At 42.4% G+C, this 24801-nt stretch overlaps 1 protein-coding gene across 43 annotated transcripts in view; it reads left to right on the plus strand.

Moving 5' to 3' along the window:
• Nucleotides 1-24801, plus strand: part of MAP4K4 (mitogen-activated protein kinase kinase kinase kinase 4) — a 243480-nt gene that overhangs the window by 189625 nt on the left and 29054 nt on the right. For 2 of the 43 annotated variants that reach the window (XM_066268236.1, XM_066268268.1), the window contains exons 13-25: nt 4678-4839; nt 7852-7938; nt 8506-8721; nt 9986-10147; nt 13249-13476; nt 14410-14516; nt 15836-15984; nt 16683-16780; nt 19048-19223; nt 19717-19837; nt 20888-21079; nt 23088-23205; nt 23514-23684. In XM_066268236.1, the coding sequence (XP_066124333.1) occupies nt 4678-4839; nt 7852-7938; nt 8506-8721; nt 9986-10147; nt 13249-13476; nt 14410-14516; nt 15836-15984; nt 16683-16780; nt 19048-19223; nt 19717-19837; nt 20888-21079; nt 23088-23205; nt 23514-23684 (1987 nt within the window). Of the gene's footprint in view, nt 1-4677; nt 4840-7851; nt 7939-8505; nt 8722-9985; nt 10148-13242; nt 13477-14409; nt 14517-15832; nt 15985-16682; nt 16781-19047; nt 19224-19716; nt 19838-20887; nt 21080-23087; nt 23206-23513; nt 23685-24801 lie in introns of all 43 variants that reach the window. The other 41 variants (XM_066268235.1, XM_066268237.1, XM_066268238.1 and 38 more) reach the window with 27 other exon arrangements.

Below are 24801 nucleotides of genomic sequence, written 5' to 3' on the forward strand. Positions count from 1 at the left end.
TCCATTCATTTTATCAGTGCTTGTAAGCAGGTTTTCATTTCGGCCTTGCATCCATGTGTTCAGTTCATTCAGATAATGAAATATATCAGCCAGGTATGCCAGCTTTGCATAACACTCATCACTTGCAAGCAGCTTTGAGTAATCGGACCTCTCGTTTGTCAGAAATACTTTAAGTTCCTCTTGCAACTCATACGCACGGGCCAGCACTTTGCCACACGACAGCCACTGGACCTCCGTGTGGAGGAATAAGATTTTATGTTCCGCTCCCATTTCTTTTCACAAAGACGCAAATAAGCAACATCTCAAAGGTCGCGTCTTCACAAAGTTCACTATGCTCACAACATCATCCAACACAGGAGCTAGATCTGCTGGTAAGATCTTTGCAACGAGGGCCTTATGGTGCAAAAAACAGTGCGTAACAATAACATCTGGGTTTCTTTCTTTGACACTACTTACGAAGCCTTTGATGGCCCGACCATCAGTGCAGACACTTGTGCAGTTTTCCCATGTAAGCCTGCTTTTATCAAGATACTCCAACATGACCCGAAATATTTCCTCTCCTGTTGATTTTTCTGGTAGTGCCTTGCAAAATAGGAAGTTTTCTCTAATGGCTTCTCCATCCACAAAACACACGTTGGCCAAGAGTTGACAATGTCCACTAATATCCATCGACTCATCAAGTTGCAAGGCAAATTTCTTACTGATGTGCACCTTTTCCAAAACAACAGTTTCAATGTCTGCAGACATGTCATCAATACGTCTGGCAATTGTGTTATCTGAGAGGCACTTTAGCTATCTCTTTGGCCGCAGTAGGGCCAAGCATCTCATTTACAATGGCTTTACAAGCTGGCAGTATTCGTGTTTCTGCCACAATGTGGGACTTTTTTGATTCAGCAACAAAGTAGCTAGCTTTGAGGGCTCTCTTGTTTACCTTTGTGGTTTTTCTCAAAAAAGTTGCCCGTTTCTCATTGTTTGTACGTAAGCGTACAAAATAGTCCATCGGCTTGTTTTGAACGGAAAGGTGTTTCATTTGGAGATGGCGTTTAAGCTTGCTTGACACCATGGCGCTATTAAGCTTCTCACCACACACCAAGCACAGTGGAGTCGGTGCTGTCTCATCCCCGGTGAAAGTAAATCCAAATGAAAGATAGCTTTCGCTGTATTACCTCGAGCTCCCGTCTTGTCTTTTTTCTTTTGTCGACCACTCATACTAGGGCCTTCATCTGGGTCAGAATTTTGTCCAGGGCCCTGTTCGGCATTTGCATTTTCCCTTCTCAAAAACTTCTCCATCACTGTCTCAGCTCGTCTTGCTGAGATCCCAAACTGTCACAAGAGTGAAATATGCCTGGCAGAGGTCCTTTAAATAAATTACATTTATTTTTTAAAAAAGTTAAATAAAAAAGGATAACCCCCTCATATATACAGTCCCATGTAACATCCCTCATATATACAGTCCCATGTAACATCCCCTTATAAATACAGTCCCACGTAACATCCCCTCATATATAGTCCCATGTAACCTCATATATACAGTCCCATGTATCCCCTCATATATACAGTCCCGCTAATAGATACTGGAGCTTTCATCAAGGTGTGGGTTCAAATCAATTTGGCAAATACTCTCTCTATATAGAGACTAGACAAAATCAATTTTAGAAAATGTTGGGTACTTGTGTAACATCATAAGTCCTCAGAGCATCTCTACTGTCAGATTGAGAAGTTTGCTTTCTAGGTAAGGATTCTGATAAATACTAGAGTTCTCCCTGAGGTTGTGGGTTCAAATCCCATGGTCAGCTGGGTGCAGGGGCCTTGGTTCTGTCTGTTTTGATGGTGTATATAGAGATTTGAGCTCTTTAAGAAGATGACCCTTCAGGAGGCCATATACAATATAGATAACATTGTGATGCATTGTATATCACCCTCTGCGGGGGCCTCTTAAGAAGAAAAAGGTCAAATACCTATATACACCATCAGGATAGACATAACCAGCTGAGGCTGAGGCTTCATCTAGTGGTGGCAACATTTACCTCCAGTCCTGACCAGGATTAGAAATCGGTACCATGGGGAGGAGTAGCAGCTTCAACTACTCGCCGCAGCCATACAATGACAAGTGTGCGGCAGTCTGAGCGGGACCTTCCTGGGTGTGGATGAGAGGCGGCCTACTATTGGTTCATCGCTAGTGGTCGGGATGAATCCTAGAAGGTGATTGGTCAGTGAGCGTTCCCTGTGCCTCCACTCTTCCTGTCGCTGATAGCTGGAGGGATTGTGAGGGGAATGTTTACGTTCGGATGGAGGTGGCTGGCGGTGGGCTGGATAAATAGCCTCCGTGGGCCGTATCCGGCTCGCGGGCCTTAGTTTGGGGACCCATGTTTAATTTCCCCACAGCACACCTGACCATGTCTCATGGCACATTAGTGTGCCGCGGCACACTGGTTGAGAAACACTGCTGTAGAGGCTATACAGGATAGCTACCTAAGGAGCCCTAAAAAATCTGTGCATGAGCCCACATCGAACTACTCTGAATAGGTATGAAACTAGGAGAGTTTTCCTATTATTTGGTACAGACTTCGCATTTCTATTGTCTTTTGTTGCTTTCCTGTGACCAGTCAAAAGTGCACCATGACTTTACAGACACACTGTACTTTCTTTGTATACCCATTATAAATATTTGTGTCTAATATCCCCTGTGCTTTAACCTAAACTTTCTTATTTCTTTAATATTTACTTTAATTGTCACATTCAAGTATGTGGTAATAATACTGGCTTCCTGTGTCTTGAGAAATTTGATGACTGTTTAGTCTCTGGAGCTGTGCTATTCAATACTGTAGCCCAGAGGTAGTCAACCTTTTTATTCCTACCGCCCACTTTTGTATCTCTGTTAGTAGTAAAATTTTCTAACTGCCCACCAGTTCCACAGTAATGGTGATTTATAAAGTAGGGAAGTAACTTTACTTTATAAAATTTATAAAGCAGAGTTACAGCAAGTTAAAGCATAATAATAATAATTACTTACCAAGTACTTTATGTCGGATTTTTGCTAAGTTTGGCAGAATAAATCTTTATAAAACAACTTACTATAGTTAAATGTATCTTTTTATTTATACTTTGGTTGCTCCACTACTACCCACCATGAAAGCTTGAACGCCCACTAGTGGGCGGTAGGGACCAGGTTGACTACCACTGCTGTAGCCACTAACCACATGATTATTTAAATTAACGTTAATGAAATAAAATTAAAAACTCAGTGTCTCAGTTATACTAGCTATATTTCAGGTGCTTAGGAACAGCAGGTGGCTAGTGGCTACTGTATTGAACTGCGGTAACACAGCACATTTTCACCATCCTAGGGAGCTCTGCTGGACAGCCCCATTGCGAGGCTCGCCTTTGTTTCATTTCTTGGGAAGAACTGGTTAATTTTGCATTCTGCACTATGGATGTGCTTTACTGACACGGCTGGGGCTGAGTCAGACCAGCTGCTTGACGAGTTTCCAGTGTGTCACACCACTCTCTGCTGAGGGGTTAGATAGAACAGCCTAGATTCAGAAGGGCTGTTAGAGCCATTCTCGTGAGCCAGTGGCTCCTTTTGCCCGTTGATCACAGGCAGGATGATTTCTGGTTGACAGGATCAGCTTTAGAGAGAAAGCCGTCCTTCCAGCTGGGGGCTTTCTAGCCAGTGACACTGGGCAAATACCTTCTCTTTTCTGAACCTGTGTTCTCATCTGTAGAATAGGAATGAAATTCCTGCTTCTTAGGTTTGTAGGAGGATTGTATTAGGCAAAGTATGTGAAATAAAGATTGTCAGATAAGGCCCTGGCCGGTTGGCTCAGCAGTAGAGCATCGGCCTGGCGTGCTGGGGACCCGGGTTCAATTCCCGGCCAGGGCACATAGGAGAAGCGCCCATTTGCTTCTCCACCCCCCCGCCTCCTTCCTCTCTGTCTCTCTCTTCCCCTCCTGCAGCCAAGGCTCCATTGGAGCAAAGATGACCCGGGCGCTGGGGATGGCTCCTTGGCCTCTGCCCTAGGTGCTAGAGTGGCTCTGGTCGCGGTAGAGCGATGCCATGGAGGGGCAGAGCATCGCCCCCTGGTGGGCATGCCGGGTGGATCCCGGTCGGGCGCATGTGGGAGTCTGTCTGACTGTCTCTCCCCGTTTCCAGCTTCAGAAAAATACAAAAAAAATGATGGTCAGATAATACATGTGTGCAGTGGTGGTGCTTTGTATTCATGGTGGCAGTCATGGCATTGCTTCTTCTGTTAACATCAGTTTTTCTTTTCCTGATGTATGCTGTTTCTCCCCTTTTAATTATTTCTCTCTTTTATTTGCCCTACTTCTATTTTCCTTTATTTGGTTCTCTTTTGTCTTTTTCTTCTGACTTAGGGCCTTGGATAACTGTTACTGATAATCAAAGATTAAGTATTGCCTATCTCCTAATTGCTGTGGTACATTGAAGAATGAGGAATAATTGATATAAAAATGAAGCCAAACCCTATAAGGATTCAGATACATGCGCCTGTAAGCAGTGCTTATGAGGAAGCTGGTCTAGATGGCCCAGCAGTGTGCAATGTCTGGCCATAGTGATGGGGTCTCTGAACACCCTCTCCTCTGCTGTGACTGGTCTGAGATTGTCAGGAGAACCACAGCCAGGAGCTCCCAGCTGATTGTCCATCTTTCCTTATGCAGCAACAAAGGAGAGAACGCGAAGCAAGAAGGCAGCAGGAGCGTGAACAGCGGCGGCGTGAGCAGGAGGAGAAGAGGCGTCTAGAGGAGCTGGAGAAGAGGCGGAAAGAGGAGGAGGAGAGGAGACGGGCGGAGGAAGAGAAGAGGAGAGTGGAAAGAGAACAGGTTAGTTCACAGAGAGCACTCCAGCCCTGTGTGTGTGACGTTCACTACTTTGTAGAATCGGGGTATTTGGGGCAAAAGCTATACACCTGTGTGCATGCACAAACCTTCGAGACATTGGAGGTTTAAACATGCTGAAACATAATTGGAAGTACACCAGTAAATTTAGTCTCTTGTCCTTAGAAAAAGATCTGTATGTTATTACACTTTAGAAACCTTCAAACCAGAAAAGGAATCTACAAATGGTATGATGGTTGAAAGATTTTTGACTATATCTTCTCAAGTTCAGCTTAAGTGCTTCAAACCTAACATATCTGGGTAATTCACCGTTTTAAAATGAAATTTAAAACCAACTCTTAAATTTCTCATGAGCAGTGTTTGAAGTAGCCACTGGCTAACCAAATATTTAATATTTATATTTAATTTATTATATATATATATGTTGCATTTTGGAAAAATCTAACAAAATTGTCATTTTGTTTAACCAAAAAAGAAAAGAGCAGGTTTTAGTAATACTTATAGCATTGTATTAATGCAACGTAAAATCTCTGTTTCCTGAACTGCCTGTGCAAAGAAAAATTGAGCTTCTTGTTGTCTGTGTTGAATAAAGAAAAAGGATATGAATGAGGACTAATTTAAATAAAACTTGAAATTTATACTTAAAACTACATTAACCTCCATATTTGGATATTTGTTTATTATCCTTGATACTAATGATACACCTTAGGTTTTCTGAGACTTGGGTCTGTTTGGTGCATTTTTCCTAAGAATTTAAGTGATATTCTTTATCTGTTACCTTATTGGCATTATTGGCCAGTTAACTGTGGTGTGCTTTGTTTCATTTCACGGTCATTTATAATTAGGGCCTGCAAAGAAGAGAAAACATACATTACACACTTTTAAAAATTAAACCTCAATTCTCACAGTTTGATGGCGAGAGGATGGTATGAACGTAATATTTAGCCTTTATTGTTCTAATGGCAGTCATTAGCTTTTGTGTATAGCAAGTATTCTTCACCTCATTTTAAAAAGATAGCATCAAAAATCAGCTTTATTCTGCTTTCCTTATTCTACTGCAGAGTAATTATTTCCATGTTAACATTGCTGTAGGAAACGTCACGTGTGCATAAGTATGCATGTATATGTACATGTATAATGTGTTTTGTATGTTCACTGACTTTTGGTTATGACTTTCATGATTTGGGTAGATGTGAATTTTCCAGTTGTCTCTGTGTTTTGAAGGCAGAAAGCAAATGAGTGTACTACTTGATCTTGTAATTTGCGATTTTATTCTGTGTGGTTCAAAGAAGAGAGGAGTGGGGAGTCACGTTCCTTCCAAAGTCATTGCGGGGAAGGCCACGTACCATGCTGGGTGGTTCTCGGCAGAGCATGTGTCATAAAGGGTTAGGCTTACGGGGAGCCCAGTTGGAATCGGTGTGTCTGCCACTGGACTTATGGATATGCTTCCCCCAGACTATTTTTTAGGGGTTAAATTTGCTTTGTAAAATAAGCCTTTCTAAGGAAATATGTATGTCTAATTTCTGTTATCCAGCATTCTTTCACTTAGAATTACTGGTTAACAAAAACTTCTCTTCAGCCCGATGTTATTATTATATTAAGGTGTGTAGCTTGGTATGAGTGGATTCTCAGCAGTAGACCCTGTAAATAAATTATCTGAATTTCAGAATAAAATTGGCCCTCATAGAACCCTTTGCCTACTCTCCTCCTGGAGTAGTTAGCTTTCTTCTTTGTTGAAAAGGAGGGAAACTTATTTTGTCTGTAAAATGTAGGTTCTTTTTGAGGTTATTTTATCTCATAGTTGAGCCTCACAACAAAATCCTGAGAATTGGGAGAGAATGTTCTTGGTAGTTATTTCTCAAGTGAGGAGACTGAGAAAATGGGAAGCTGGGGGTTTATGAGAGATCATCTGAAGTCTCTCGATTTCCCAGTCCACTAAGTACGCTTGTGGCTTCAAGATTAGATGTTTCCTCTTTTTAAACGTATTTTGGATATATTTACCTCCTTTTATTGTTTATCATTCTCTTTCCATTGGAAACTAGTACTTCCACCCCCTCCTTTCTCTCTCTCATACAGACACACACACACACACCCTTATGAAGAACCTGGTCCTGTTCATTTGTGACATCACCTAGATCTGGTGTTTCTAGACCGTGGCTTTCAGAATGTAGTCATTCTAGATATCTTCTATTATCAGAGAAAACACAAATCATGTTTTTACTTTTTATTTTTTTGTGGCAGAGACAGAGAGAGGGACAGATAGGGACAGACAGGAAGGGAGATGAGAAGCATCAATTCTTTGTTGCTGCTCCTTAGTTGTTCATTGATTGCTTTCTCATATGTGCCTTGACTGTAGGGCTGCAGCAGCCTGAGTAACCCCTCGCTCGAGCCAGTGACCTTGGGTTCAAGCTGGTGAGCTTTTTGCTCAAACCAGATGAGCCCGCGCTCAAGCTGGTGACCTCAGGGTCTCGAACCTGGGTCCTCTGCGTCCCAGTCTGATGCTCTTATCTACTGCGCCACTGCCTGGTCAGGCAAATCATGTTTTCTATTTTATTATTAGACAGGTTTTGGTTTGGGGTTTTAAAAATTGGCAACCCATGTTTGTTATAAATACAGACTAATAAGCATTTATTAATGAACTCTCTGCTTTCCTAAAATTACACTTCTGACTCCTCCAGAGTCTGCCATCCTAAGAGGAACATCACAGACCTTTAATACACAGCACTTGTCTGAATAACAGCTGTGTACTAACAGGAAAACTTCCAGATACTGTTGTGTATTCCACCTGAGTGCATATCAGCATTTATTAGACTCTTGAGATCTCAGTGACCAGTGTGGAGTTCCTGGAAAAATCCTTAGCAATAGATCTTGTTGGAGGTTCATTACTAAGTGAATTTCCACTAAAGATGCCCAGGTGGCTGGTTCTCGGCGCTCCATTGGGTGGTTCTGATGCTTCCTTTTTGGATAATTGATTGCCGGGTGATTTCTGTGTGACAGGAGTATATCAGGCGGCAGCTAGAAGAGGAGCAGCGGCACTTGGAGATCCTTCAGCAGCAGCTGCTCCAGGAGCAGGCCATGTTACTGGTAACGCCCCACATCTGTCTTGTTCTGTAGTGCCAGGGCTCATGTGTGCACCCCTCCCCTGAGCTGGGCATAGCTGTTCGTCACAGACCATTCTGGGGAGTGCTGTGAGCTGACAGGCTCAAGTAGAAACATCCTCTGTGGTCCTACTGCTGGGGCACATTTCCAGGGGGCTTTTATTTATTTATTTACTTATTTCCCATTAATAACTTCACTGTTCTCAGTTGATAGACCAGGTTTTGAACAGAAGTTGACATTCAGTGAACAAACAAGAATGCCAAAGGCTGAAGGTTCAAAGCACTTGCCATAGGATTTTTACCTAGTTTACTATAGGCACCTCTTGAAACCACAGCTACTGACATTTAATTGAATTCTCTCTTACTCTGATATTATTAGTGACAAGCTTTCAGATTTTTCACAGGTAATATGCTATTTAAAATCCCAGCCATTTTGCTTTGTTACAAAATGGGGAAAAATTGCATGGTCTTTTTAAAAAGTTGAAAATGCGTTGGAGAAGAAGCGAGCTCTCCGATGTCCCATAGATTTAGTGTTCTCCTCTCCCTCTCCAAGGAGTGCCGATGGCGGGAGATGGAGGAGCACCGGCAGGCAGAGAGGCTCCAGAGGCAGTTGCAACAAGAACAAGCATATCTCCTGTCTCTACAGCATGACCACCGGAGGCCGCACTCGCAGCAGCAGCAGCCGCCGCCGCCACAGGAAAGGAGCAAGCCAAGCTACCATGCTTCCGAGCCTAAGCCCCATTATGAGCCCGCTGACAGAGCTCGAGAGGTATCTGCTTTCCCGTGATGTGTAGACATTGATGCTGTGTCAGTTCCCTGCCTCTTAAGCACAGACATCAGCTGAGGGTCTACCTACCCTTTGGTTTTCTAGCTTGAGAATTGAGGTTCTGAAAAGTGAGGGAACTCACCCAGCATTTCTTACCTAGTTAAGTGTTTTATCCATAGGAGACCAGAGTACCTTTGTTCACAGTTTTGAGACAAACACTAAACCAGGGGTTGGGAACCTATGGCTTGCAAGCCAGATGTGGCTCTTTTGATGGTTGCATCTGGTTCGCAGACAAATCTTTAATAAAAAAAAATTATAATGTTAAAAATATAAAACATTCTCATGTATTACAATCCATTCATTTCCTACCACTCATGTTCATGGTTGCGGGTGGCTGGAGCCAATCACAGCTGTTCTCCAGGACAACACCAAATTTTTATTGGATAATGCGTAACGTACACGGGTTGTTGTATGGCTCTCATGGAATTACATTTTAAAATATGTGGTGTTCATGGCTCTCTCAGCCAAAAAGTTTCCCGACCCCTGCACTAAACTAAACAAAAAGGGGGAAGATTATATATAAGACTCATTCTTTAAAATGTAAGTAAGAGGAAAGGTGGCCTGCTTAACTATTTTTCCAAAACTGCAATGAGGGTGAAGTGTGCCTATAGCCTGACTTACTGACTTTTTAGTGATCCTGATTGGTTACTGAGTCCAGGCCTTCGGGAGAGCCTCCCAGTGAGGATGTGGCAAAGCCATCCCTGTTCTGGGATGCTAGGTAAACAGGGAGTGAGTGGGTCAGCCTCCAGAATACAGGGAGTCCCAGCCTTAGGTGGCATCCTTCCCCCATTTCTGGCCCTCCCAGAGAGTAAATGCTAGGATCAAGGGTTCTGGAATGCCCTTTTTTGCTGGAATGAAATGTGTTTTAGATTCCTGATGATAATCTTTTAATCTGTTGGTTTAGTTGGCTGTAACACATTTAATTTTTTTTTCTAGTTTATCATCCACATGTACAACCCTAGAATTCTTGCCAGGAGGAGATTTTAAAGGCTGCTTCTTTTAACTTTTATTCTCATAAGTGTTTCTTTATCCTGGATCAAATCCTAGTCCTGCCTTATTTGCCTCCTTCCTTTTTAAACGACCCCTTTCTTTTCTTGCAGTTGAAGTAAACAGAAATTTCTCTTTACTGTCCATCCACTTCCAGGCTTTCTGTGGTGATGCTTTTCTCTACTAACACTGAGTTATGTCTTCTAATTCTCTGATGCAGGTGGATGATAGATTTAGGAAAACTAACCACAGCTCCCCTGAAGCCCAGTCTAAGCAGACAGGCAGAGTATTGGAGCCACCAGTGCCTTCCAGATCAGAATCTTTTTCCAATGGCAACTCCGAGTCTGTGCATCCTGCCCTGCAGAGACCAGCTGAGCCACAGGTAGTGATAGCTAGGGGCTGTGGGTCAAGGAGGCAGGTTCACGTGACAGATCCCTAAACCACAGACCTGCTTGTCGGATTCCCATTGTGGTGTGTTACCACATTCAGAAGGAGAAGTGATTAGCAAGAACCAGTTTAGACTAATTTAAAAGGACACACCCTCAGTTGATAGGAAAGAGAAGACTTTTTTTTTTTTTTGGTATTTTTCTGAAGTTGGAAATGGGGAGGCAATCAGATAGACTCCTGCATGCGCCCGACCAGGATCCACCCGGCATGCCCACCAGGGGGCGATGCTCTGCCCATCTGGGGCGTTGCTCTGTTGCAACCAGAGCCATTCTAGTGCCTGAGGCAGAGGCCACAGAGCCATCCCCAGCGCCCTGGCCAACTTTGCTCCAATGAAGCCTTGGCTGCGGGAGGGGAAGAGAGAGACCAAGAGGAAGGAGAGGGGGAGGGGTGAGAAGCAGATAGGTGCTAAGAGAAGACCTTTTAAGGAGATTTTTGTTGTACTTATTAAGAATATATGAATTCAGTGATTTCTTCTCTTAATCTAACGTTTTGCCTTCCCTAACTCAGATGTTCATGAATACAAAAAATTTTTTCAGTTTAGTTTTTAGAAAATCAGTGCTACAATTGTGTACTATATTTCCCTATGTATAAAACGCACTTTTTTTGAAAGATTCGGGGTCTAAAAAGTGGGTGCGTCTTATAAGTGGTTGTAGATACTTTTTTACTTGCATTTCCCGATTTTTTGCACGTTTTTGCGCTCATTGTTGAAGACAGTGATTCATCATCAGACACAGATGAGGACAAGCTAATGGATGGGAGTTTTGGCAGTGATAAGAAGTTGTATAAATTTTATGATGAATAAAACTTGAGTAAAATAACTTTATGTAATACATTTTTTTTTCCAAATTTCGGGCCCCAAAATTCTGGTGTGTCTTATACATGGGGAAATAGGGCACATAGAGGGAGACCAGCACATTCCTCTTGCTAGGACCCTTGCACCTGGCTAGTTCTGGGAGTAGGCTTTAGAGAGCCAGTGACTACCCGGAAATCCTACGTACAAGTTTTTGGTTTGTCCAGATGTGCACTTTTTTTCTGGGAAAATGACCTTTTAGCAGATTCTCAAAGTTTCAAGATCCCAAAAAAGTTATAGTTCAATAGGTTAGGTAGGGCTTTCCGTGAAGTTGTTCAGGGTAAAGGTCACAAACTCTCACTGGTCGGCCACAGCCATCTGCCCTGTCTAGATGAGGGAGAACTTGTGGCCAAGTGCTATGGGGTAAGGGAACCCTCTCTGTTGCCTGGAGAGGAAAGTAGACTGCAAGGTTGCCCACAGCAGAGATCTGAGACACCCACAGGGTCTCACTCTCTTGCTGAAAACTCAGCTTTTAGACAGTATGCCCCTTGCAGCTGTGTAACCCAGAGTACTGGAAACAAGTGCTCAGACCTCAGTTTCCTGGTCACTGATGTTTGCCTGTGCTAGGGGCAGAAGTTCACATTTTTTTGTGATGGCAGTAGCTGTGGTGTATGGAGAAACAAATTGAAATGAGGATTGAATGTGCTTCACGCTAGATAAACCCAGTATGGAGGAGTTTAAAGAGGAAACAGCCAGGACCTTACCATACCATGCTGTGGATGTATGTTGGGGACTTGTGTTGGGCGAGGGGAAGTGTTTACATGGGACAACAGCTTCTTGATTCACAGAAGAGCTGACCCATAAGCCAGTTGGCAACTCCAGAGAGTAAGAGATGGAAAGAAAAAAGAAGCAGAGGAGAACAGGACAGGGTCAGGGAAAAGGGGAAGAGAAGGGAGGAGGGACTAGCAAAATCAGTTTGATGACACGCCAATGAAGAGTCCAGGATTAAAGTTTTCATTCTGAATGTTAAACCAGCCATAAATAGAACATCATTATCTATGTGGCCAATAACAGTTTAGAAAAATAGTTCCTGAACTAAGTAGATTACTTTTTATATTAATGATTAATTAATGTAGTGCCTTGAAATGGTCTCCCTTTCCTCCTTCTATGGGAAATTGTTTTTGCCTATGCAAATGTTTTCTTAGCAGGAAATATTTTTTCAGGTAGGACTTGATTCTAAAATCCATGTTTTAAAAATTATAGTTACAGATAATACTTTCAGTTCCATGTTTTTCCCTTTGAAAATTTTAAACATTTTAGGCATCATGGATTATACCAGTAACTCGAGTTTCATGGCTCTCACCTAGAAGTCATAAACCTCTGGAACTAATTTTGAATCTTGCTTTTGGGAAGGTTAAATCAATTGTGATTTGGCATTTCCAGTTTTCATTAAATGTATTGATGTAATAGATATATAGCTAGAATAATGTAAATAAAAATATTGAACATGTATTTTAAAACTGTAAGATATAGTTTAAAGAAAATACAGATTATTTCAGAAATTGTTTTCCCAATTTAAAAGCAGCCAGATAAACTTAGTTAATAATTAATTTAGGGAACCATAGTAATGAAAATTTTTAAAGAAATTAAAGTTCTCTTTTTATAACTAGTATGAAGATGTATGGAGTGTTTAGGCATTGAGTGTTTTAAGACTTGGGAGAAGAAAGAAGGAACATTGATACATTTGAAAAGTTGATTGTTTTTAAAGTAATTCTGTTTCGTCTTTGTTGTTTTACTGTTACTTGGTCTGAAATTTCACCCTGCCAGGTAGAGTGAGTGTGGCTAGATCATCTGCACGTGTGGCAGGCTTCATCTGTGTTCTCTTCCTCTCTGCTTGTCCAGTTTATGCTTTGACGTGGGTGTGCATGTAGCATGGTGTGCCCCCCCCCCAAAAAAAATCAGGACAAGAGTCTGTAAGCCTTTTGTTTTTTTTAAATCTTTGTGTTTCCTGCTATCCGTAATGTTTGTCTGGAAGAGTTTTCCTTCTAAGTGTACGTGTGTTCCTTTTCTACATATTCCCCAGATCACTGTAAAGTAGTATAACTATTTTGCTGCCTGGCTCACCTAATACTGTAGCACCCAGTTTGCATTCCCAGTTCCTACTTTGGATTTGGTGTATTGACCAGAAAAGCATTTTATGCAGAACGCATTGAATGTTTTGTGTTTTGTTTCCTTGTAAGGTACAGTGGTCCCACCTGGCATCTCTCAAGAACAATGTTTCCCCTGTCTCGCGATCCCATTCCTTCAGTGACCCTTCTCCTCCCAAATTTGCACACCACCATCTTCGCTCTCAGGACCCATGTCCACCTTCCCGCAGTGAGGTGCTAGGTCAGAGTTCTGACTCTAAGTTGGAGCTACCTGACCCCAGCCAAAAGACTTGGTCTAGATCAGACAGTGACGAGGTGCCTCCAAGGGTAAGAAGCAGAAAGACAGACGTGTGCTTCTTTTTCCTTTTTGTTATTTTAAAAAAATTATTTATTTTAATTAAGGGTATGGTGACTTCACCAGCATTAAGGGGCAATGAAATTTCAAAGGAACTTTTTACAATGGGAAGAAACTTTCACACTCAGGCAGCCAGCACAATGAGCTGTTTATTGCTGTTGTTAACTATATGTTTAAACACTACGTAACAAAATAACTTCAGAGTAAGTCTATATAAAGAATATGCTTTTAGAACAAGTAGAATGAAATATATTTTAGCAGTTGTCTTATAAGTTTATACAGAAGCTCCAAATTTTTTTGCAACATTTAATCCAAATTTTCAGAAAGGGTCTTATAAAGAAGAAAAATTTTTTAATTACCATAAAAAGATATTTTTTCTTTTTAATTGAGGAATTTGGGGTTTTGTTTTGCTTTTTAAATTTATATTTAATTTTTAAATTTTTTGGTAATTACCTAATGGTGAAATTAAACACAAGGGCACATTTTATTTTCCTCCACTTGTAATTTGCTTCTTCTGAACATTTTCTTGTTTCCTACCAGTCTTTGTTTTCTTACTGATCCATCTATAGACATTGTTTGGTTTCTTTGAGCTTATTTTCCTGATCCTCACATTACCTTGGCGAAATGCTTTTGTATGTCTCCTGACACCAAACTTTAGTCCAAACACTATTTACATGTCACAGAAGCATAGAAGGGCTGTTTGTCCTGACTCCTCTGATGCCTTTGACTGAATTTTCTCTTTGTGTTCTATCAGTGGAGGGCGGAGGATGATCAGGAATGGAGGTCGGGGTGGTGATAGTAAAGGCTAACATAGTTAGGACTGTTGTAAGAATATGTTTTGGTAGGGAAATCTTTATTTTCCTCCTATTTTCAAGAACGTAAATGCTATAATTTTCTACCCAAAGGTTCCTGTGAGAACAACGTCTCGTTCTCCTGTTCTGTCCCGTCGGGATTCCCCACTGCAGGGCAGTGGGCAGCAGAATATTCAAGCAGGTCAAAGAAACTCCACCAGGTAAAAGAAGAGAGACACTTACGGACAGGGTTACTGCACAGTTGCCTACAGTCATTTGTCACCATTTTTTGCCCATAAAAATGGTCATACGCAGGGAAGTTTAGAGGCAAAGAAATGACCAGTTTACAAAAGAAAAACTGTCATAAAATTTATTCACTTAAATAACATCAAACTGAGCTCTAGTGAAAAGGATCTAAATCCAATTGTGTACTGTGGCAGCTTTCAAACAAAAACTACCCCCTGTGTCTGTGAAAGTAGATGAAAGGACAGCAGGGAAAGGTGAGAGCTTGTTATCTGCAGGATAGTGTAAGGTCTTGGGAGCACAAAAATGACAAATGGGCTGCCAAATCAAGTCATTGGTTGACTTACAGTTTGCAGTTAGCTAGTGAATTAATGAAATACCGTTTTTAGGTGCGAGAACTATTCTGTCCTGTATAGTAATTATTAGCCACATGAGGCTAGTGCCCACTATATTATACAGCTAAGTTGGAAGTTAACTTAGTTAAAATTAACTAAGAGTAAAACTTAATTTTCTTGGTGATACTAGCTATATATCAAATGCTCAGTAGCCTCACATAGCTAGTGGCTACCATATTATACACCTCAGCTGTGGAACATCTTCATCCTCTCAGTAAGTCCCATTGACCAGTACTGTTCTAGAGGAGGAAGAAAAGGTCATTTTGTTGAATGTTTTGTACCTAGTCATTATTGAACTTCTGCAGTTTGCCTTCTGTGCATGGAGCCTTGGTAGAACTTGGAGAGTTGAGATGAGTGGTCACCCAGAGGGGGCTGTGGAATTCTGTGACTGCACCAGTGCATCAGGTCCTGCCCAGTGAACTTGTCCTCCCTGCCAGGGACACACCGTAGCCCAGGCTCTTGTCACATTTCCAACACAGCTCATACAAAGAATATACTGTGTAAATGTCAGGTCTTGAGACCAGTCATGGTGAGTGAAAGCAGCCTGGAAACAGTATAATTTTGTGTAGAATTTGTATGAGTAGAAGTTTTTATTATAAGAACCTGAATTTGTAGCCACAACAGAAATAGTGACATTTCTAGACCAAACAGTAGCATTTCCTCTCATGCCTGATGAAGATTTGGGGTCTGCAAATGGTAGAACATCACTTAGCATTTTGGTTTGTTAGGATATCTGAGATAAAACCCAAGAATAATATAACTTTTGGTGAGTTTATGGGTAAATGCTGTTTGTAGGCTGTGTTTCTCATCGTACCTATTACATTTCGTGCATGTGTTTGTAATTTGATGCTGCATCTTGGGAAAACGCACTAACTCTTCCTCTTTTTCTTTTCCAACAGCAGTATTGAGCCCAGGCTGCTGTGGGAGAGAGTAGAGAAGCTGGTGCCCAGGCCTGGCAGTGGCAGCTCCTCGGGGTCCAGCAACTCCGGATCCCAGCCTGCCTCCCACCCTGGGTCTCAGAGTGGCTCTGGGGAGCGCTTCCGAGTGAGATGTAGGGTGCCTTTCTGTCTTCCTTTCCCTGTTAATGGTGCTGGGCTGTGATTCATGTTCTGAAATCTTTTTCAACCATGTAAACAGACCTGTGGTTTTCATACATCTCAGTATCACAAGACAGTGTATAGGTTGCTAATGATACTAGTAGTCATTATCTTTCTAATAATAGAGTTAACTTTTGATATCTTACACATGCCCACACTGTGAGCCCTTTACATGCATTATCTCATTTAATCCTGATAAGATATGTTTATTGTGTCTCCATTTTACAGATGACAGTTACTGCAATTTAGTGAGATTCATTAACTCATCCAAAGTGATTAGCTCAATGCTGAGTTGAGGTTTGAACCTAGTCTTTCAGTGTAGACTCAGCCATATTGTCACTAGTATTGGTTCTTCAAACCTACTCATAATAATAGATTAGAAAACTTTCCTTTACAGCATTATTGACATACCAAGGTATCATGAATATAGGTTAAGTAGAATATGGTGGTGGTGACATCTAGGTGAGGGGTCAGAAGCGCCGGAGCCCAGACCCTCGTGTGAAGACCCTGCCAAGAGTGGGGCTGGCAGAGGTGGGAGGTGGGCATGGGGATGACGGCGAGAAGGCAAAAGGCTGTATGGCAGGTCTGCTCTTGTAGCACTGTCTGGGTGTTTGCATGCATCTCCCTTTCTTGTCTCTTTTGAACTTCACAGCATCCTCCAAATCTGAAGGCTCTCCTTCTCAGCGCTTCGAAAACGCAGCAAAAAAACCTGAAGATAAAAAAGAAGTGTTGAGACCTCTCAAGCCTGCTGTAAGAGCTGCTCAAAATCAGGTTTACTCATTTCAAGCTCGAGAGAGATCTTCCTATTAAAAATACGTAGTTGAGAGGCACAGTCCTATCTGTGGGCCCCTTGCAGATTTGAGAAATGATAGGAATTCCATAAACCTCAAACCCATTTGTGTCACCCTCCCAACTTAGGTATTAAAAAAAAAATAAGAAAGAAAAGCCTTTTTATCTCTTTGCTTCACATGAACACTTGATGAGTTGCACATTTATAATATTGGCTTTTAGAATAAATCTCCATCATCTTTTAAAAACTACCTGTTATTTAAGTTCTGCCTTTCAATACCTGGAGTGGCAGTTGTGACTGACCTGTGCCTCCTTTAATCCCTGTGGCATTCACCGCCCTATTTCTCTTACCCTGGAGGGTCAGGCTGTGGGAATGTGATTTCCTTCTCGGGTTGATCGATGTCCTTCCCCTTCTCCCTTTTTTCTGCCATGCCTCCTGTGCTGTCTCTGCCCTCTGTCCCCGGTGCGATGGGATGGCTGCTGGACTGCAGGGTGAAGTGGTAAGCCCCGTCTCTGGGAAATTCAGCATCAAAGAACCATTCTAACTGCCTTTTTTTTTTTTTTTTTTTTGTACTTTTCTGAAGCTGGAAACGGGGAGAGACAGTCAGACAGACTCCCGCATGCGCCCGACCAGGATCCACCCGGCACTCCCACCAGGGGCAACACTCTGCCCACCAGGGGGCGATGCTCTGCCCCTCCGGGGCATCGCTCTGCCACAACCAGAGCCACTCTAGCGCCTGGGGCAGAGGCCAAGGAGCCATCCCCAGTGCCCGGGCCATCTTTGCTCCAATGGAGCCTTGGCTGCGGGAGGGGAAGAGAGAGACAGAGAGGAAGGAGGGGGTGGGGGTGGAGAAGCAAATGGGCGCTTCTCCTATGTGCCCTGGCCGGGAATTGAACCTGGGTCCCCCGCACGCCAGGCCGACGCTCTACCGCTGAGCCAACCAGCCAGGGCCTCTAACTGCCTTTTAAACTTAGCTTGTGTCCCATCTACACTGATTTTTCTTACTCAGCTTACCTTTCTGTTCTTTCCTAGAATGAAAAGACCCAAATTTTTGCTTTATTTTTTAACACAAAATTTGCTGCATGCATTTTTTTTTTTTTTTACTAAATACAGCTTAAAAAAAACTTCTTAAAAAGCCACAGCTGTAGTATGAAATAGCAAGGCTGAAGGTCTAATACTTTGTCACTGCTATTTCAGAGGCTCAAGTTCAAGAAAGGACATTTTCTTCACTGGGGAGAAGAAAACTGTTGGAACTGCTCAAAAAGGGGGGGTGGTGGCTACATAGCCTACTTTGTAAAAAGTCATTATTTTTAAATAAAATTCTCAAGTAGAAAGATACACTTTAGACTTTTCTATGAAAATGTGGAATATGAATAATCACATTTGGAAATTATATATGGTTAATTGATTCTTAAAGTATCTCAGTATAGAATAGGAAAAGAAAATGAAGCACTGTTTTGAATAATAACTTTTACTATTAATTTCTTTTCTTTCTGATGTTCCTATTTCTTGGCACTATTGCAGGGTGAGAATTTAAGGTGTGGGTGGGGCAGAGGCTGGGCCTCCCAGCCACCACTTGCTCACTATGTGTCAGGCACGTTTGTAAGAATGTGGGCGGTTGTTCACAGTGGGTGAAGCAAGATGGAATGGTATTGGTGCTCAGGTTCCTTACCTGCTTTCTTATAGTTTGAAATGTTTAAATAATAAAAGTTGAAGTTAAAAATAAATACTTCACCAAATACACATTTTAAATGAGCCCTATTTAACTAGACTCTTGCGTTATGGATAATCTCCTTAAAAGAATACTTTGTTACATAGGCAGGTATCTTTATAACAAATTTCAAGGATCTGTCTACACACATTTGTTGATCTAGAGTTTTGTAGTTGAGAAAAAAATGCCATCAGCTTGTTATAAGCAGATTATTATGGTTTTTGTTGGTGTGAGATTTGAACTCTATACAACATCTTTGACTTTGTTTTTTTTCTATTTTTGTCCATTTTTGACTTGTTGGGTCTTTTCTGTCAAAAGCTTTAAGAGCTCACCTTCATGTGATACTGGTAAATTCTCTACAAAACAAGTTTACAAAACTGGTACTGTGGCTATTTTGTTAATATCATAGTTAAAATGGAGAACTTCTCATTCTTTGCTGTTTTGTTTTTGGGTTTCTTTTTTTAACACTCTCCCCACCCCCTTTTGCCTTACTCTCTTTTCTGTCCTCTACATTAGGATTTGACTGCACTGGCTAAAGAGCTTCGAGCAGTGGAAGATGTGCGACCACTGCACAAAGTGACAGATTACTCCTCGTCCAGTGAGGAATCAGGGACAACTGATGAGGAAGATGATGACGCAGAGCAAGAGGGGACTGGAGAACCCCTGTCTGGACCAGAGGACACCAGAGCAGCGTCAGTCTTTGGTGTATTTTAGAGAGGATGAGAGTATCCCCCTATATCATCTTTCCTCTGGGAACCAGTCTTTTCTAACCCTCTCATAAGATTCTGTGAACATGTACTGTGTAGTTGTGGATTCTTCTGCCTCTATGTTTTCTCCTTTCTCTTCCTTGGTGTGCATGTGCCTATCAGTGGCTCTCCCCAATTACCCAATGTGTATTTTATTTTTTCTTCTTAATTTCAAGATATGATAAAATGGAAATTTCAGTTTGGTTTCACTACTTTGATTAACCATAAGTATTCATTCTAGATTTTTTTACTTAGAAACAAACTGAACTGCAGGAACTTAGGAGTTGAATGGAAAGCACTAAGCATTTGTTTTCCTTAAGGAAACATTGCACCTGTAGCCATATCTCTTCTGATGACTTGGAGAAGGTGACAAGTCTAAACAGAATATTCTCAATCAATGGTGTTTATGGTCCTTCACCTCTGAATTTTTTCTCAATAGATCGTCACTGAATTTGAGCAATGGTGAAACAGAATCTGTGAAGACCATGATTGTCCACAATGATGTAGAAAGTGAACCAGCCATGACCCCATCCAAGGAGGGCACACTCATTGTCCGCCAGGTACCCGTGTCTCCACACAGTTGTCAGGCTGAGCTTCTCCTATAGTCATTAACTCACTTGCTCATTCACTCACTCATGCTGTTTCTCCACCATCATCTGTTTTCATGTTAACAAGACCCAGAGAGCAAAGTGGCTGGGCTAGGGAGGCAGGTGTGTGCTGCATGCCAAGAAGGTAGCTAGCAACCCTCCACCCACATCGCTGCTCCTCTGCATGTCTGCGGCAGCCCTCATTCAAGCACCACGCTGAGTGTCACAGTCTGTGTCTGACAGTAGAAAAGCCACAGGACACTTTTCAGGAGGCTTTCGGAGCCAGGAGCAGCCTCAGGGTTTCTGCAGAGAGCTTTCAGCTCCGAGAGCCCACAGTGCTGCCGTGAGCGGAGGCAGGCAGGATGCACTGGAGTGGAGGCAAACTCCTTCACCAGGGAGGGCTTCATTCAGCAGTGGGGCCGGGTGGTCGCACTGGTGTGTTCCAAAATGTTAGCTTCCTTACTGTTTGCTGTTAAATGTGTACCACCCAGGTGTGTTCAGTTTGGATTACTAAGTTTTATAACTGTGTGTTCATTTCTTAGCTGTAAGGAAAGTGATCTGCTTCTCATTTCAATAGAACAGGGCACCTACCTAGCATGTTGGACTTTTCCCGAGTGGTCTCGTGCTATGGCAACGCATTTGGATGGAAGGAAGGTGGGAAGAACATGGAAAAGACCAGGGTTAAAAGAAGTGACAGGATACTTTCTAGAGCTTTAGACAGAAAGATTAAAAAAAAAAAACATTGCTCATGATTTTGGTGGTAGCAGGTGGTATGGCAGATAAACCAGACTGAGCTCACTGCTCAGTCCTCTTGCTACCAGATGAGGCAATCTGAGTTCTGTTGGCTCAGCTTAGACATTCAGCAAGGAAGTGTGAGCGATTCAAGCTGATTTCCTCTGGTCTTCCCTTGATAATGTAGCAGATTGAGATGTCACACAGCACCTGACAAAGTCAGTTATCAGTAGAGTCATAGGCAATTTCAGCAGCACTTGAGCGAGACAAGTGTGCCTGTTTTCTCTACAGAGTACAGTTGACCAAAAGCGTGCCAGCCATCATGAGAGCAATGGCTTTGCCGGTCGTATTCACCTCTTGCCAGATCTCTTACAGCAAAGCCATTCCTCCTCTACTTCCTCCACCTCCTCCTCCCCATCTTCCAGCCAGCCGACACCCACCATGTCCCCACAGACACCCCAGGACAAGCTCACTACTAATGAGGTATGTCTCGCACCACAGCTGGCTGCTTTCCTAGGGCTAGACCAGCACTGCCTAGTAGCTAGTTTGCAGGAGACTTTTCCAATGCCCCACCCTTTCCTTCCCCACCCGCTTTCTTCTGTCACCCACCCTTCTCCCCCCACCCCCAAGTAACATGTTTCAGATTTGCATACAAATCCCTTAACCTAGATCAGCTTCCCTTCAGACTTACCAGTCCATTTCCTTTTCTCTAGATCAAAGCAGTTGCATGGCTTTCTGTATTCAGTTTTTTTTTAAGCTTAAATGAAGTGATTGCTGTGTTCTCAGATCCGTTATGTGTTTGACATGAGACTCCTAGAGTCGTTTGTAGAATCTACCTTTTTTATTATCATTATCTAATAAATAAAATACGGAAGAACTTGGTTAAGCAGACTTGGCCTTATCTGGACAAACTAGACCTGCTGAACAGGAATTTCCTTCAAAGAGGACTGGATTGTTTTTTGGGGGGAGGAGCAGTATGGTGGGTTGGTTACTCTTTGTTTTCACCAACCCTGTTAAAGGATTTCTTTCCTTGAAATTCACAATCACTCAGTTTAAAAAGAGGCCAAATGTTTTTCAGGGAAATCTAGACATTTTAGGGTCTTGAAGGTCTCAGTATGCTTTTAATATAAAATTTTGAATGGGAAGCCCGGTGTGCTCATTTGAAGGCTTGGCTGTGGTGCTCAGTCTGGGTGCTAGTTGGGTGATTCTTTGCTCTTGGAACAGGGTCACATGCCCTCACCCTCCCACCAATATAGTGACAGCGTGCACCTTGAGCACCCTGTTACTGAATTAAACAAGTGATTTGATTTCATGGGAGCTTTGATTTAAATGCATTTGTCTAACAGTTGAAGGAGGTTAAACATGGCATGTAGCTTTAGCCAATCTTGTTGATAAGAACATTTAACTGCTGGCCTACCTGCCTGCTTCTACTTTGGTTCCCTTGTTAGAAAGAGTCAGAATAATCCTCTCCTCTGAGGAGCAGGGGCAAATCAGCCACTTCTAAGACAAGCTCGGTATCCAACTGGCCATCAGCTAGATTGGCCACTGACCCTAGGACAAGGGCAGGAAGCCTGCAAGCAGGCAGCTGTGTCAGCAGGCGTGGAGAGTCTGAGAGCCTGGGGAGCATGGGCTCTCGGACATGGTGACTCGGCTGCCCCTGGTGGGGGAAATGGTACAGGACAGAAACACTTGAGCAGACAAACCTGTTTTCTCCAGTGATTGATCCCACCTGTATTCATATTCTTCGTTATGTTTATATTTCAACTTTGCTTCATTTTGCTTTAATGTACGGTATTTATTATAACCCTTAACTCATTAAACTGGCAAGTTTATTTTTCTGTTTTGTTTTTAATTCTCATTACATTTCCACTTAACAATTTGTTTCTCTTTCTTTGTGTTTTTTTTTCTTTTAAGTTACATTATTAACCAAAACACTAGTGCTCCTAAAAGAGCAAAGGGAGTTGGCTTATTTTGTCATCTGCACCATTCACTAGTGAGCCCTGTTTGAGATCAGTTTAATGATAATGTTTAATTAGCCAAAATTTCTGTAGCTCTCTGGCAAGAGGCTCACTGTAATAATGTAAATTTTAAAATTTGCCAAAATTCTAGCATAGAGTAATTGGACTTTTTAGATAGGAGAGCAAATTTAGAAATTGATAAATTGAGATCAAGACATTTCAAACCTCCTTTAGGAGTTTTCATTAAAATTGTTTAAAAAAAGAAAAGCTTGGAGCATCAAGTGTAGCTTTCATTGGTGGTGCGCAGCGTTGCTGCCTTGGCTGGGCAGTCTTCCTGAGGAGAGACGGAGATGAGCAGCATGCTGCGAGTGTGGTGCACGCGTGCAGGAGCATCGCACCAGCATTTTGGAGGGTGATCGGTTGGGCTTGGGCTTTGTATTGGGAAACAGTGCAGTGTAGGAGTGGGTTGAAATGTTTTAATGTTTCTCTTTCTAATGTCATTGTATTAATAAAAATTGAAATTTACATTGCAGACTCAGTCCGCTAGTAGCACACTCCAGAAACACAAATCTTCCTCCTCCTTTACACCTTTTATAGACCCCAGATTACTACAGATTTCTCCATCTAGTGGGACAACAGTGACGTCTGTGGGTAAGTAAAGTAGCACCAAGAAAGCAGTTGATAAGCAGGACTCGGTCACTCTGTGTCACTCTCTGGTAGTGTAGGCACGGCACGGTGCCGTGGTCGGTGCAGGCCTCAAACACAGACGCCACCCCGCTTGCCTTGCCTTGTTTGCAATGAGCTGCATAGTTGATTTCCTTTTCCATTCGCATCTCCTACAGATTTCTTTTCCCGGACAGAGTCAGTTATGGCACCTGACTATTTCCTTGGTATCGTGGGGGAGGGGGCAGGCGCAGGTTGGTGTGTACAGAAAGTAATGTCAAGTAACTCTGTTTTAGTGGGGTTTTCCTGTGATGGAATGAGACCGGAAGCCATAAGGCAAGATCCTACCCGCAAGGGCTCAGTGGTCAATGTGAATCCCACCAACACTAGGCCACAGAGTGACACACCGGAGATCCGTAAATACAAGAAGAGATTTAACTCTGAAATTTTGTGTGCTGCCTTATGGGGTAGGTATCTTACTGTTACTCTGGCCCTTTATTTATTTTTTAAATATTTACTTTATTGATTTTAGAGAGAGGAAGGGAGGAGAGATAGAGACAGGAATATCGATCTGTTCCCATATGTAACTTGACCGGGGATCAAACCAGCGACCTCTGTGTTTCGGGACAATGCTCTACCAACCAAGTTCTGGCCTGGAGTGGCCCCTTTATTTTTATTCTGAACAGTAGACTGGCCTTTTAGACAAGAACTGTTTTTGGATGGTTTCTGGATTTTTTGAAGAGCTGTTGACAGATAAGAGAGTGACATCTGTGACTCCATCCCTGTCCCTTCTGCATAATTGTGCAGGTACACGGGCATGCTGTCACTTGCTCCAGCTGTCAGGTGTTGGGAAGAATGATTTGTCTCCTTTTCTTCATGTAAAGATATAAAATTAAAAGCTTAGAAAGACATTTGATTTAGTCCATATTTATAGGGAGAATGAAGAAGTTTGTTGAATTTCTTCAAATGTTTCAAATTAACATGTTTTCCCTTGCTTTTTGTGCGTTGGGCCTGACGTTTAAATGAAGCTTTTAAAAGCAGTTTGCTACTGGCCAACTCTACAAAGGGGTCTGTAACCCTTTATCTTTTGAATACTTGCTTGCTGTATTTGTGATGTATCCTCAGAACCTGAGACACCATGAGAGGAAAGTCGGCCGTGCACAGAGCTCTGCCATCTCCATCCTAACACTTGCTTTTTTGTCATCCCTGGTCTGTTCCCTTCCTCACTCCCACAGACGTCCTGCTCTTGGACTTAACTGTGTCTTCCTTCACTTTGTTCTTGTGAAGAACACAGTCCTCCTTTTTTAACAGGGACCTTGCTTCTACTCAGAAAAGTATCTTAACTCCCTTGACATTGCAAGTACAAATGGATAGATGACATGTAGTTCATTTGATGGTCTGAGTCCACAGCAGTTTCCTCAACATGTGTGTTCCTGGAATGTCACTGACATTCCTCTGCATCTTCCTGGGACTGAGCCTGCTATCAGCCTCACCTAACCACTCCCCTCATCCAGAACAGTCAAGGCTGACGCGAGGGCCCCATCATTCATCTTCTGACCCTCAAGACAGTCCTCATCCTCTCGT

This window comes from Saccopteryx bilineata, chromosome 3 (assembly GCF_036850765.1).
Source record: "Saccopteryx bilineata isolate mSacBil1 chromosome 3, mSacBil1_pri_phased_curated, whole genome shotgun sequence".
Classification (NCBI taxonomy): domain Eukaryota; kingdom Metazoa; phylum Chordata; class Mammalia; order Chiroptera; family Emballonuridae; genus Saccopteryx; species Saccopteryx bilineata.